Here is a 15,453-nt window from a genome sequence, read left to right on the forward strand (position 1 = left end):
GGCGTACAGGCACCACGTACAGAAGACTGGAGCACCACCAAAAACTACTGAACCTGCCCTGCCATCATCTGAAGCAAGAAGTGGTAACGAGGTGGAATTCAACCCTCTATATGCTTCAGAGGTTGGAGGAGCAGCAAAAGGCCATTCAAGCCTATACAATTGAGCACGATATAGGAGGTGGAATGCACCTGTCTCAAGCGCAGTGGAGAATGATTTCAACGTTGTGCAAGGTTCTGCTGCCCTTTGAACTTGCCACACGTGAAGTCAGTTCAGACACTGCCAGCCTGAGTCAGGTCATTCCCCTCATCAGGCTTTTGCAGAAGAAGCTGGAGACATTGAAGGAGGAGCTAACACGGAGCGATTCCGCTAGGCATGTGGGACTTGTGGATGGAGCCCTTAATTCGCTTAACAAGGATTCACGGGTGGTCAATCTGTTGAAATCAGAGCACTACATTTTGGCCACCATGCTCGATCCTAGATTTAAAGCCTACCTTGGATCTCTCTTTCCGGCAGACACAAGTCTGCTGGGGTTGAAAGACCTGCTGGTGAGAAAATTGTCAAGTCAAGCGGAACGCGACCTGTCAACATCTCCTCCTTCACATTCTCCCGCAACTGGGGGTGCGAGGAAAAGGCTCAGAATTCCGAGCCCACCCGCTGGCGGTGATGCAGGGCAGTCTGGAGCGACTGCTGATGCTGACATCTGGTCCGGACTGAAGGACCTGACAACGATTACGGACATGTCGTCTACTGTCACTGCATATGATTCTCTCCCCATTGAAAGAATGGTGGAGGATTATATGAGTGACCGCATCCAAGTAGGCACGTCACACAGTCCGTACTTATACTGGCAGGAAAAAGAGGCAATTTGGAGGCCCTTGCACAAACTGGCTTTATTCTACCTAAGTTGCCCTCCCACAAGTGTGTACTCCGAAAGAGTGTTTAGTGCCGCCGCTCACCTTGTCAGCAATCGGCGTACGAGGTTACATCCAGAAAATGTGGAGAAGATGATGTTCATTAAAATGAATTATAATCAATTCCTCCGCGGAGACATTGACCAGCAGCAATTGCCTCCACAAAGTACACAGGGAGCTGAGATGGTGGATTCCAGTGGGGACGAATTGATAATCTGTGAGGAGGGGGATGTACACGGTGATATATCGGAGGATGATGATGAGGTGGACATCTTGCCTCTGTAGAGCCAGTTTGTGCAAGGAGAGATTAATTGCTTCTTTTTTGGGGGGGGTCCAAACCAACCCGTCATATCAGTCACAGTCGTGTGGCAGACCCTGTCACTGAAATGATGGGTTGGTTAAAGTGTGCATGTCCTGTTTTGTTTATACAACATAAGGGTGGGTGGGAGGGCCCAAGGACAATTCCATCTTGCACCTCTTTTTTCTTTTCTTTTTCTTTGCGTCATGTGCCGTTTGGGGAGGGTTTTTTGGAAGGGACATCCTGCGTGACACTGCAGTGCCACTCCTAAATGGGCCCGGTGTTTGTGTCGGCCACTACGGTCGCTAATCTTACTCACACAGCTACCTCATTGCGCCTCTTTTTTTCTTTGCGTCATGTGCTGTTTGGGGAGGGTTTTTTGGAAGGGACATCCTACGTGACACTGCAGTGCCACTCCTAGATGGGCCCGGTGTTTGTGTCGGCCACTAGGGTCGCTAATCTTACTCACACAGCTACCTCATTGCGCCTCTTTTCTTTGCGTCATGTGCTGTTTGGGGAGGGTTTTTTGGAAGGGACATCCTGCGTGACACTGCAGTGCCACTCCTAAATGGGCCCGGTGTTTGTGTCGGCCACTAGGGTCGCTAATCTTACTCACACAGCTACCTCATTGCGCCTCTTTTTTTCTTTGCGTCATGTGCTGTTTGGGGAGGGTTTTTTGGAAGGGACATCCTGCGTGACACTGCAGTGCCACTCCTAGATGGGCCAGGTGTTTGTGTCGGCCACTAGGGTCGCTTAGCTTAGTCATCCAGCGACCTCGGTGCAAATTTTAGGACTAAAAATAATATTGTGAGGTGTGAGGTATTCAGAATAGACTGAAAATGAGTGGAAATTATGGTTTTTGAGGTTAATAATAATATGGGATCAAAATGACCCCCAAATTCTATGATTTAAGCTGTTTTTTAGGGTTTTTTGAAAAAAACACCCGAATCCAAAACACACCCGAATCCGACAAAAAAAATTCGGTGAGGTTTTGCCAAAACGCGGTCGAACCCAAAACACGGCCGCGGAACCGAACCCAAAACCAAAACCCGAAAAATTTCAGGCGCTCATCACTACTATATACAGTAGTTTTAGGTCTTGGCTAACCATGTTCAGGTGTATGCACAGTAGATGAAGACAATACAAACAATGAATGATTTACAAGATAGCAGGTGTGTGTGTGTGTGTGTGTGTGTGTGTGTGTGTGTGTGTGTGTGTGTGTACGTACGTATAACTAGGGTCTATGGGGGTCATTCAGAGATGATCGTAGCTGGGCTAAATTTAGCACAGCTACGATCATTCACACTGACATGCGGGGGGATGCCCAGCACAGGGCTAGTCCGCTCCGCATGTCAGTGCCGCCCCCCCTGCAGAAGTGCAAAGGCATCACACAGCGGCGATGCCTTTGCACTTCAAGAGTAGCTCCCCACCAGCGCAGCGTTAGCGTGCTGGCCGGGAGCTACTCGTCGCTCCCCAACCCGCAGCGGCTGCGTGTGACATCACACAGCCGTGTGGCCCACCCCCGTTCGGTCTGGCCACGCCTGCGTTGGCCGGACCGCGCCCACGAAACGGCAGCCAACGTTCCGCCCCCCCCCCCACCCAGCAACCGTCTCTGCCTGTCAATCAGGCAGAGGCGATCGCAGCCCTGCTACAGCTTTCGTCCTTCTGGCATGCTCCGGCGCACTACAGAATGACCCCCTATGAACAATGCTTCTCAAATTCAGACACAATAATGGTTCATGTTTTCCAGAGGGCCTGATTTACGTTTTCCAGAAGGCATGTTCTCACAGACGGCCTGATTTAGATGTGGTTGGAGTTGCTATTGCCGCTGCTTAGTAATATGGTAAGGCAGCAGGAGGGGCTCACGCCTCCTCAAGCATTACTGATCTGAATTGCTCTCCATGACCTGAGTGCATGACCCATGGGGTCACGCAAGCCGGCCACCACAGATTTTAAAATGAGGCCAGGATAATTGGTGCTTTGCGACATGAGGCTTACCCAGACTTTAGAAACAGACAAAATCAGCTGCGCAAAGTATCAGGGAAAGGACAGTACAATTTTAGGAGAACCGATGTATGTATATAAATTGATTTATTAATGAAAAAGCATAAAATAGCAGTAAAAGATGACATAAAATTGTTGGATATAAAAAGGCACACCTTGACTAAGTTTATCCGTTTAAACAGACACCAAATAGTGTCGGTTCTCTATATGGATGTCCACAAAGGGAAATAAAGTCCAGCTGTTTGTTGGAAAGCAATAGATGGTAATAGCCGTAATGTTAATACTGGAAGTGAATGATCAGTGCAGTAGACATCCCATAATAATAAATTGGGGGAGTGATCCAGTGTTATTTATTGTTCAATTACCTCTCCTTAGGTGGGCTGGTCCAAAGCCGAGCGTCCTCGGCGATGTGTCCTGCAATGCCCACTGTGCGAATGCCGCAGGGGAGAGGGAGCCGTGGATTCACTGTAAAGTGTATGCCGTGTGCTGGTTTATCCGGCTGACGGGGAGCCGTATGTTGATACGGGCGGCTCGAGAATTCAGATCCGCGGCTATTCTGGGATCTCTGTGGAGATGAAGGACGGCTTGCGGGGAGAACAAACCCGCTAATGCTTTCAAATCGGATACCTCGGCAGGTGTGCAGACAGGAGGCGTGGCCTAACTAGTTTCGTCACGTGACCCGTGACTTTCTCAAAGGAATATACCAGCCTCAATCTGGATCCACTTTTAAAGCAGGATAATTAGTTAATTATGTACAGGTGTAAACATTCATTGGATTGCTCCTAGCTAATTACATACATCGGCCGATGTATGTAATTAGCTAGGAGCAATCCAATGAATGTTTACACCTGTACATAATTAACTATTGAGGCTGGTATATTCCTTTGAGAAAGTCACGGGTCACGTGACGAAACTAGTTAGGCCACGCCTCCTGTCTGCACACCTGCCGAGGTATCCGATTTGAAAGCATTAGCGGGTTTGTTCTCCCCGCAAGCCGTCCTTCATCTCCACAGAGATCCCAGAATAGCCGCGGATCTGAATTCTCGAGCCGCCCGTATCAACATACGGCTCCCCGTCAGCCGGATAAACCAGCACACGGCATACACTTTACAGTGAATCCACGGCTCCCTCTCCCCTGCGGCATTCGCACAGTGGGCATTGCAGGACACATCACCGAGGACGCTCGGCTTTGGACCAGCCCACCTAAGGAGAGGTAATTGAACAATAAATAACACTGGATCACTCCCCCAATTTATTATTATGGGATGTCTACTGCACTGATCATTCACTTCCAGTATTAACATTACAGCTATTACCATCTATTGCTTTCCAACAAACAGCTGGACTTTATTTCCTTTTGTGGACTTCCATATAGAGAACCGACACAATTTGGTGTCTGTTTAAACGGATAAACTTAGTCAAGGTGTGCCTTTTTATATCCAACAATTTTATGTCATCTTTTACTGCTATTTTATGCTTTTTCATTAATAAATCAATTTATATACATACATCGGTTCTCCTAAAATTGTACTGTCCTTTCCCTGATACTTTGCGCAGCTGATTTTGTCTGTTTCTATATTCTCCAACCAAACACCCACATAGTGTTTTTCAGCCGCGCATGTATCAGGGTAATTTGATTATTAGCCTCCTGCAATTGAGGCGCTGTAGAAGCAGTCTTCTGTTTTTTCTCTTTTACCCAGACTTGCCTACTCTCCCGGAATGGCCGGGAGGCTCCCGAAAATCGTGTGACCCTCCCGGCCCCCCGGAAGAGCAGGCAAGTCTCCCGATTACAGGGGTCCCCCCAAGCCCGGCCGCCCACTTAGCGAGTAAAGTGGGCGGTCCGGGCAGGCGATGACGCGATTCTTGTTGAATCGCGTCATCGTAGCCACGCCCCCTGCTGTATAATGCCATAATAGCGGCATTACACAGCGGGGGGCGGTGCTTACACGACACGATCCCCATAGTCACGCCCCCTGATCACCTCTGCCACGCCCCCGGCCCGCCTCCTCTGCACACACATCACAGCCCACCCCCCTGCCGAACCGACCTGGCTGCTCTCTCCTGGAGAGAGCAGCAAAAAAGTCGGTAAGTATGGGCTTACCTCCAACCACATCTGCATAGGCCCTAAAATCAAAAGTGAAATCATTAGAACCACCTTTAAAATGCGTCAGTCACACCTGTGCTTCAGCAAGCAGATATGGAAAACATGTACTTTTATTCCACTTTCAGACAGAAATGTCTGGAAGTCCCAGCTTTTAGCCGGCATTTCAATGCAGAGTCGTTTTGCCGGGCCCTGCCTGACCCCTCCCCCCCTTTCACACAGAGAAGCAAATTACTGGGTCCAGAATTTCCATCCGGTAATTTGTGGATCAACACGGGTATTTTGTCTGTGTGAAAACGTCAACCCGGGTTGACCCTTTCACACAGAAAAAGGACCCGTGTTTTTTTGTGAAATTACCAGATGCATCCTTTAGGGCAGAACAGATGGTTAATATGAAACATGACTGAGGGGGTTATTCAGTATGGATCACATTAGCGATCCTCAGTGCAGTTTCCCATAATCGGGAAACTGAGCATGTGCAGAACGGTTCCTGCGTTCGGTAGGAGGGACGGGAGCTAGAGGTGTTAACCCCATTTTCCGGGAGGGGCAAGGCCAAGGACTGCGTTGCGAGATGCCCAGCAACGGCCAGCCTGGGTAAGCTTAGGCTCACTCAGCTTGCCGTAACAGACAACGGGCCTAATTCAGACCTGATCACAGCAGCAAATTTGTTAGCAGATGGACAAAACCATGTGCACTGCAGGTGGGGCAGATATAACATGTGCAGAGAGTTAGATTTGGGTGGGGTGTGTTCAAACTGAAATCTAAATTGCAGTGTAAAAATAAAGCAGCCAGTATTTACCCTGCACAGAAACAATATAACCCGCCCAAATCTATCTCTCTACGCATATATTATATCTGCCCCTCCCCCCTGCAGTGCACACGGTTTTGCCATTTGTCATGCTAACAAATTTGCTGCTACGATCAAGTCTGAATTAGGCCCCACGTTTGATCCCACACTGCGACTCCAGTTGCAGTGCTGCGATCGCAAATGTGCAACACCTCCTACTGCATTGCATTGCTAAGTATCACATTTGCAAAGCTGCTGCGAACAGCTTTGCAAATGTTATCCAAACCGAATGAGGGCCAAAGACCGTTTATAGACTGCATGATTAGAGAGTATGACCTGGCGGGTGAATGGAATTGAGTGAGGGGGGCAGGATAGTGATTGTCAGGTATTGTGGACAGCAAGATGGTAGAGGCAATCTCTATTCACACTGATAGATCTGAGCGCATCTGCAGGTGATTCAGGGTCATACGTAACTCATGGGGACATGTACAAAGCAGTGAAAAGAGTGGAGAAATGAGCCACTCTGTATACTTTTATAGTATGCAAATAATAAATGTTACGGCAATGCAACTTCTCCACTGGCTCATTTCTTCACTTTTATCACTACATCTCCTCCTCAGACTCAGCTGAAGGGGTGTAACAGGGTGTTCACACATAAGCCAAGTTTATAGACAGAATGGCAGGCCATGCGGAACTGCACATGAAGATATCCCTGTTTTCAGGTGGGGGATAGGGGCGGTGCAATTGCCTAGACGCAGTCATGCAAATATTTTACCCATGCACACAGTGCGAGCACAATGGAGGCCGACTTGCTGCGTTAGCTCCTCAGTAGGGTTTGGATCAGAAAGCGGATCTGGAGGCACCACTGTTTGATCCAGGTTACACTGGCTCTATAAATGAGAACAAGCAGTCAAGATCTGAAACAAATATTCTATGTCACTCCAAAAGAGTCGCTATGTACAAGGGAAGAAGATCTTCCTTTTTTTGAATTGGCAAGTGCTAACCTCTGCGCCGAGCTGATCAGACAGACACAGCACCTCCGTCTCTGCTTCCTCATTTCCAGTTACTCTCAGTCCCTGCCTACTGCACACTGTGTACAAAGGAGAGAAGCACTTGTCGTCTCACTTTTTAAAGGAAATTACCTTAATAGGCTGGCCTGCTTTAAATAAAAAATAAACAAATAAAAAAACTTAAAGCAATATAAGAAACTACAAAATGGATCATGACTGGCAGTATAAATTGGAGTGTATTACAACAAAATAAATAAACAAACAAGAGCACTCTAATGTTTGCGATATTTTGCTCAAAACACTAAACATTCTTCCATTTGCGATGATAATTTGGCAATTAAGGAACATATTTATTAGTCATTTAACAAACGTGTTATGTACCTCAGCAGGGCCTCTAAAAAGAGAATTGAAAGACTAGACCTTTGCGGGTAATTGGATTGACCACGTAATGTATTCGCAGGTGTGAGTTAATGCGGCAACAGCAGGACTTTACGGCATCATAAACTCGCACAAAAATGTGCAAATTCAGTCTGGGAGCGGGTATTTATTTATCTTTTCCCCATTATCCTATAGGTCAGGGTTTCTCAAACTCTGTACTCAAGGCACTAAGGGGCATATCCAATTGTAGGCAGTGTTTTTGACCCAGCGAGTTAGTGTGGCAACATCTGCACTTTACAGCATCTCAGACTTGTACAATTTTGTTTACCGGGGGGGGGGGGGGGGGATTGGATCGCTTAGGGGTGAGAATTGCAATGCCGTTCCGTGAATTTGTTCCGGAAACTCTGTTCAAATTTGCTATTGATTTTCTTTCTGCTCGGCAGTTTGAGAAGACTTGGAACCATCTTAGCACAAACTTTGTCATGTCAAGATCTTGTTGCAGAACTTGCCTTACAGTTTCTTTGACGATGTTTCACATTTCTGCCATCATTCGGATGTTGAGTCGACGATCAGTTCTAACAATTTTCAAAACGGTTCCCACATGTTCTTTGTTTTTGATGTGCAAGGCTTACCGGGACATTCATCATCTTCAACATCCTCACGACAGTCACTAAGGGGGTAATTCAGATCTGATCGCGGTTTTGCTATCCTGTGATCAGATAGTCGCCGCCTACAGGAGGAGTGTATTTTCGATGTGCAGGTGTGCAGTCTCTGCGCAGCCCAGGACTTACTCTTCCAGTGCGGTTGAATCCTGCTGAATGGGGCCGGAGCTGACGTCAGACACTTGGGCATGCCTACGTTTTTCAGGGCACTCCCTATAAATGGTCAGTTGCCACCCACAAACGGCCTCTTCCTGTCAATCACCTTGCGTACGCCCGTGCTAATGGATCTTTCGCACCATCCCGTCGCTGATCGGCGATGCTCGTTGTAGCTGTCTGACGCACCTGCGCATTGCGGTGCATACATATGCGCAGTTTGGATCTGAACGCCCACTTTGCGAAAACCGCACAGCAATAATCAGATCTGAATGACAGTCTGCCCCGTAAGCCTCGGTTATCATACGGAAAGATTAAGTGGGCGTTTTTTTTTTCAATTTAACTATTTATATTTTTTACATTGCTCTGCTTTTGAATTAAGCATTTTTATGGCGCAAAGGAAAAACACAACTTCTTTGACCGCTGTGTGATAGCAAACTACCTGTGCGAGAGCGGTGATACTTGCAATACTGTTTGGGATAGTACAAGGACAATGATCCCCCACTGCCTTTTACCTTATACAATATGGTTTATTTAGTAGCCATACCTCGTATATAAACACTCCGCCATTACAGTCCAGGTTTTAAGAATATTCATGCTTGAGAACAGGTGACTAAGGGCCTGATTCAGATATTTACGGTCACATGGAGCACGCGCCAAAATACCTTAGCAATGCCGCTTGCAGTGAGTATATCTAAAGGGCCCAATACACTACAACGATAATGCCCGATTTCATCTGGTTTCGACCTTTCGGGCCGATAAATCGGATGAAAAGTGGCAAATCGGATGTGTTTTACATCCGATGCGATGCGCGATCCCATGAGCATCGGATCGGAGTCCCTAGGTCGTTAGTGCTGCACTCTTGATATGTCGGATCCTGCAGGCATGGCTGGGATCGCATACGATACATCGTAAGCAAAAGGACCACATACGATGTATCCTGTGTGATCCTGCCGCCTGGGAGGCTGCCGGGCGGTTCAAGGGAAATTGTATGCGACATGAGGGTCAAACAGGTCGCTGTAGTGTATGGGGCCCCTTTAGAAAAGTAAATGACAGTCGGGACAGTTTTGGGGGAGGTAGAAGTGGTGGCAAAAACGCTGCGATTGCATTAGCTACCGCATCCAAATCAGGCACATCCTTAAAATCTGGACTGTAAATGGCAGAGTTTGAGAAACTCTGACCTAGGCCCAGAATCCAAAGTTCTATGAACATACTGACCGCTTTGAAAAGTGAAGGCAAATTTCAGAATTTTGCCATCAGTGGTGTCCCACATTTACATGTTTCTGTCAGTAAAAGATGGACTGAAAGTACACTGTGGTGAACCAATGAGTCACTGGCACAGGAGAGGACTGTTAGTCACCGGGGACACACTGTATATATGTATACAGTTAAGTATATGAATGTATGGAGGAGAGTTGGTTCTCACTACTACTGGCCAAAATAAGGACTGTTACTAGTCACAGCACTGACTGGATTATTGCTACGTAGCCCCCTAAAGCAGAGGTTCTCAAACTCGGTCCTCGGGGGCCCACACAGTGCATGTTTTGCAGGTCTCCTCACAGAATCGCAAGTGAAATAAATTAGCTCCACCTGTGGAACTTTTAAAATGTGTCAGTGAGTAATTAATACACCTGTGCACCTGCTGGGTTACCTGCAAAATATGCACTGTGTGGGCTCCCGAGGACCGAGTTTGAGAACCTCTGCCCTAAAGGCTTTTATTTAATGCTAGAGTGATATGGTGTTACCCTATGGGCCAATATCAGTTAGGCTACTCTTTTTGGAGATTGGTACGTTACATAGTGTCAGACCTCAGTATCCACTGAGAATAATGGGACAGCAGTCTTCATTGCTAATTAGTCTTTTGCAGAGATACCTATGAATAGCCAGTTTTTACATAGCCAAGCTTTCCGCATGATTTAAGCTTGATGCATAGGCCTGTAATTACTGCAACCTAACATTAGCATTCATGTAAAAAAAAAAAAATATATATATATATATATATATATATATATATATATATATATATATATATATAATAATAATAATAATAATAATAATAATAATAATAATAATAATAATAATAATAATGCACGGTACTCCAGATGCTAATGAACTACAAATCCCAGCATGCCATGTCACAGTTTTGCTGTTAGGTCATGCTAAAACAAGCTGGGATGTGTAGTTCCACAGCACCTGTAGTGCCGTGCCGTACAGTCCTACCCTAATCTATGGGTTACAGGATCCCGGCCGCCAGAATGCCGACAGCGGAGCAAGCAATAGAAAGCTCCTTGCTGCGTTCGCTGTGCTGCGGGCTTGGTGGCTTGCTGCGCTCGCCGTGCTGCGGGCTTGGTGGCTTGCTGCGCTCGCCGTGCTGCGGGCTTGGTGGCTTGCTGCGGGCTTGGTAGCTTGCTGCGCTCGCCGTGCTGCGGGCTTGGTGGCTTGCTGCGCTCGCCGTGCTGCGGGCTTGGTGGCTTGCTGCGCTCGCCGTGCTGCGGGCTTGGTGGCTTGCTGCGCTCGCCACAGGTTCTATTCCCACTCTATGGGTGTTGTGGACACCCACGAGTGGGAAAAGCCCTGGCACAGCTGTCGGCATTCTCGGTTGGGATCCTGGTGTCTGTATTCTGACCGCCGGGATCCCGACGGCCAGGATATTAGCAACATTTTGTGCTGTCACCATCTATATTCCCTACCACATTTACTATACGCACAAACATGGGTTAATGTTTCAGATTAAAACTACCAGTATATTTTTGGAATGTGGGTGGAAATCAGAACACCCAGAGGAAACACACGCTAGCAAGGGAGCACATAAAAACTCCACACATGTGCTGGGTACACTGTAGTCGATATATCGTATTGGCAACTGTAATTGTGAACGACACCTTTTACTGATATTTCACATCGGCCATGCTGCACTGCAGATGCGATCTATTGCGCAAATATGTCATCCACATCTTGTGTGTACAGGCGTCCAAACGACCACAGAAACCTTACCAAAATAGCCAGTCATATTTAAATGGTTTCTCCTGAACAGAAATTGTGCGGCTTTTTGTAAATGTCTATGCACGATATTGTTGGCGTTCATAGTTTAATACATCATTAAATCGGTCGCCGCTCTGCACGTCTTTTGATGGGGGTACACCACATTAGATGCGGATGGGCATCGAACCCAAGACCTTAGTGCTCTTGTGGCAGTGATACTAGCCATTATACCAACTATTATAGTGGATGGGAGGCAAACTAAGGGCAATGTTTAAAAGCGGGGTCAGTACCTTTTTTTGTTTTAATAATGTTCTTAAATTCTTATAACTACTCTGTTAACAGAAATAAATCAGTGAAATCATTTCAGAAATAAGTGTCTGTAGACCTTTCAGAATATGGAACCTAGTATAAATACAGTATGGATTAATCTGTACAGGAGAACTGGAATGATAGGTTTCCAGAAGCGGGGAAAAAATCATCGATTAATCCTCTTGATTAAACATTTCATGTCTGTAACCATGAGTGTCATTCTGGTTGCGGATGCAAAGCGGCTATTGTGCGCATATCGATTGATGCTTTCGCACTGCGCATATGTATGAGCCGCAGTGCGCACGTGCAGCGAGTGATTCGAGAATGTGGTCGCAGCAAGATTTTAGTAGCAAAGTGAGTGACAGGGGGTTATAGCGTTTGGGGGTGGTAAAAGGGAGTTGTCGGGCGAACGCAGGCGTGTCATGGCCGTCTGTTTTCTGGGCGTGCATATATTAGCAGCTGTGATCACACCTGCTACTGGAGAGGACTGTGTGGGTCATGGGAGAGCAGCTCAGCCTGCGCGTCTTCAGAGGCACTCCGACTCTGCGCAGCGACAGGATGTGCGATGATGTTGGCGATGCTTCTGCAACCATGCAGCGCCATATGCAAATTATGTGATCGCAGTGGGCATCCTTTTGCGCAGCTAAGCTTCTGTCCATATTAGCATATCATTGCATACAGCGAATCACTGCAACAGGAGTAGGAAGAACAACCGCACCTGAATGACCCGCCTGTGTTTCAGCCGGCAGCACAATGAAAGCAATGTATACAGTAAATGTCAACTGTGTTAATGGACAGTTCATCACAGAAAACAAGAAGAAGAAATCTACAAAGCGTGTCCGCATTTGTCCAGAATTGTTTTGCACACGTAAACAGGACACACCCACATTCTGTGAGTCCATCTCACTTACAGGCTGGGAAGAGTACAGAGTACAGACGTCACTGTATTAGATCCAGCCTACCAATGCCTTAGAGTCACACCTTGCATTACTTTTAAGCCTTTTCGTTTCTCTCTTCTAAATTAAAAAAAATGCTTCATTTCATGGGGAAGGGGAAGCGAGAGTTCTTTGAAGTGTGCCCGCTAGCATGATACTGCCCAGTAACCTGCCAACTTTGGTGTAAATTTCTTAATCTGATTTTTCAACAAGTCGCAGGTCCTAGTATCCGGGCTACACACAAAAGGTATATTTATTCTCGGAAGACACCGATTTTATGCCAGACCAGACTGAATTTGCACACGACCACCGATAGGAGGATTACCTAAGTCACGGAAAAACCATGATAAATATGGTCAGATTACGGAGAATGTCATGAGGCTGCAGGATATCCTGAGATTGAAGGCAAGATTTTCTGTGTTGCCCGACCAATCCAATAATTGAAGGAGCATCTTTGTGAGAATGATTTCTCCGGGTTATTGGCAGAATGCTGAAATGATTGTTCATACACACTAAGCCTAATTCAGGTGCAGTTGTTCTCGCTCCTGCCGATGCCATCTTTTGCCGCACGCAATTGCGACTATATACGTATATGGGAAGAAGAAAACCTGAGCATAGGGGAGGCCCACTGCTGTCCGAGTGCCTCTGAAGATGCGCAGGCTGAGCTGCGAGATCTCCGAAGATGCAGAGGGTTCTCCAGTAGCAAGTGAGATCACAACTGCTAATCTAGACACGCTGAGAAAACGCCGTCCGAACAGCCATGACAGGCCTGTGTTTACCCGACCTCTCCCCGTTTCCACCCCCAAAAACGTCTTCCTGTCATTCACTTTGCGACTAATTCCTAAGTGCAACCGCAATTCAAATCGCTGCTCGTGCGTACTGCGGCTCCGATGCATGCGCTGTAAGAAAATATCGACCAATTTACGTACAATGCCTGCTTTGAGACCGCATCTGTATTATGCATTATAACAAGCAAACCACCTGATTATTGGTAAATTAGTCCAATAATTGTATATATAGTGTGTATCTAGCTTAACCCTGATGATCCCATTTTCCCCCACAGTGGTGTAAAAGGCCTGTTTTTAGAAAACGCTGTCATGGCAAGCAAGTATTGTTAAATAGCTCTGATAAATCGGAGCTAAACAATACAAAATGAGCGTTTATTTATTGGGGCAACGGTTGCAGTCATCTAGTCAAAATCCAGAATATCAACATGGTTATTACATAGGCAAACACAGGAGGGATTCTGGTTGCCCGGAAACATCCCTCTTATTGGCCAGCGGCTTAAACGATAGCAACAATAGCATACTACAGCTGCCGTCACAAAATGCAGTTTAAGGGACAGAGGTGTCATTAGATATAGGGATAGGATAGATTTACCACACAAGCACACTGTCAACATTCTAACGTTGATGACATTTCATGATGAACATGTCAACACATAAAGCTTATTTATAATGAGCGCAGGGTAAGCAGTTCACACGTGTCCCTGGATCTAGGGGGCCCTGCACACAGATTATACTTACCTTGTGTGTCGGCAAACGGGTTCCTCCTCCTATGCAGCGTCATCTTCCGGAACATGGTACCACACAATAAAAATTAACACTGCGACACTGTACCAAAACCTTTGCTCTCTTGTGTTGCGGATCATACTGAATATCGCCGAGAAGATGGCACCATGGATGGAGGAGGATAGACCCACTTACCGACACACAAGATAAGGTAATATGTGCGTCTGGCGGGCGGGGGCTGTTTAGAGGAGGGGGCCCCCCTCACGCATTATTACACCCCTGTGTCAGCATGTGCGCTGTTGACATTTTCATGGCTGAACGTGGACATGGAATATCAACATAAAACATCGAATCCATCAAAATAATGGTGGCATTGTGTAAACGACAACAGTAAGTGAATTGTTACCTTCTTTTAGATCCTCCCTCCTGTGTGTCAGCTTATTGCTGACGTCCAATGTGACATAGTTGACAAATCCATTCTTCCTAACGAACTTGCAGACGAATTCCTGCTGGTAGACGCAGTTGAGCAGGAAACAATCGCTGATATGGTCATCATGCCCATCCACCAACTCCACCATAGCCAGATTACAGCCCTGTACCCTGCAGCAGGCAGCCACACAGTCCCTGCCCCGGTCTAGGCTGGGGGAACCGAGGAATGTTGCCCCGCTGCTCATGGAGTCATTCAGTTCCAGCACAAAGTTTGGCATGCCCCGGGTGAAATTGTCCAGGCAGGTCTCTCCGTTCAAATCCCCCCAACACAGTTCTAAGACCCCTAGGAGGGCCACAAAAGCGCACAGGACACGCATTCTGATCCTTGAAGAAAAAAAATCAATCGAAAGACTGAGTTTTCTGCCCGCAATCTCTATGCGACTGGTCTGTAAGACAACGTAAGCATTGTCAGTAAGAAGTTACCACACACAGCTGAAACAGGAACTTCTCAGTCTGTTATACGGTGTTCTTTTTCTTTTAGAATCAAATGCTTACTATAATATACTTTCTATTCCAGAGACTCACGATTTGCAAGGAGATTCCAGATTTTGGTGTAGCAGGTAACGAAGTCCACTTGGGGCTCAGTGAGGCTCTGTCTGTAACCTTTGCTTCTCTTCTATTTAGCTGTAGTCGGTTCTACCAGAAGTTCATTTAGCAATCAGGATGGCTGGGTATTTCCTATAGGTAAAATGGAGTACTTCTGGGTTCCCTCTCGACCACCCTTGCTGAGCACTCCCCTTTGTCTGTGTCCTCTGTAGGTTTCAGATGAAACTGAAATGGGTGTTTCCTATGGCCAGGTATCCTGTGTATGTAACCCCTCACCTGCCAGCCAGGTGTATAGAGGAGCTGCAGTCAGGAGATAAGCAGGAAGTGAAACTTTACACCTGAGCCCCCTCCCCCTGTACCTGAGTCACAGAGAGAAG

General features: G+C 46.8%; 1 protein-coding gene across 2 annotated transcripts in view; it reads right to left on the reverse strand.

Annotated features, from left to right (window-relative positions):
- SPINT1 (serine peptidase inhibitor, Kunitz type 1) overlaps positions 1 to 15,438 on the reverse strand; it is a 95,921-nt gene extending 80,483 nt beyond the window's left edge. The window contains exons 1-2 of one of the 2 annotated variants that reach the window (XM_063947361.1): positions 15,056 to 15,438; positions 14,448 to 14,916 (exon numbers count right to left, since the gene is read on the reverse strand). In XM_063947361.1, coding sequence (XP_063803431.1) covers positions 14,448 to 14,847 — 400 coding nt within the window. In that variant the 5' untranslated portion in view covers positions 14,848 to 14,916; positions 15,056 to 15,438. Of the gene's footprint in view, positions 1 to 14,447; positions 14,917 to 15,025 lie in introns of both variants that reach the window. The other variant, XM_063947360.1, reaches the window with a different exon arrangement.
- Positions 15,439 to 15,453: the final 15 nt, after the last annotated feature.

The sequence above is a fragment of the Pseudophryne corroboree genome, chromosome 12, assembly GCF_028390025.1.
Source record: "Pseudophryne corroboree isolate aPseCor3 chromosome 12, aPseCor3.hap2, whole genome shotgun sequence".
NCBI lineage: Eukaryota > Metazoa > Chordata > Amphibia > Anura > Myobatrachidae > Pseudophryne > Pseudophryne corroboree.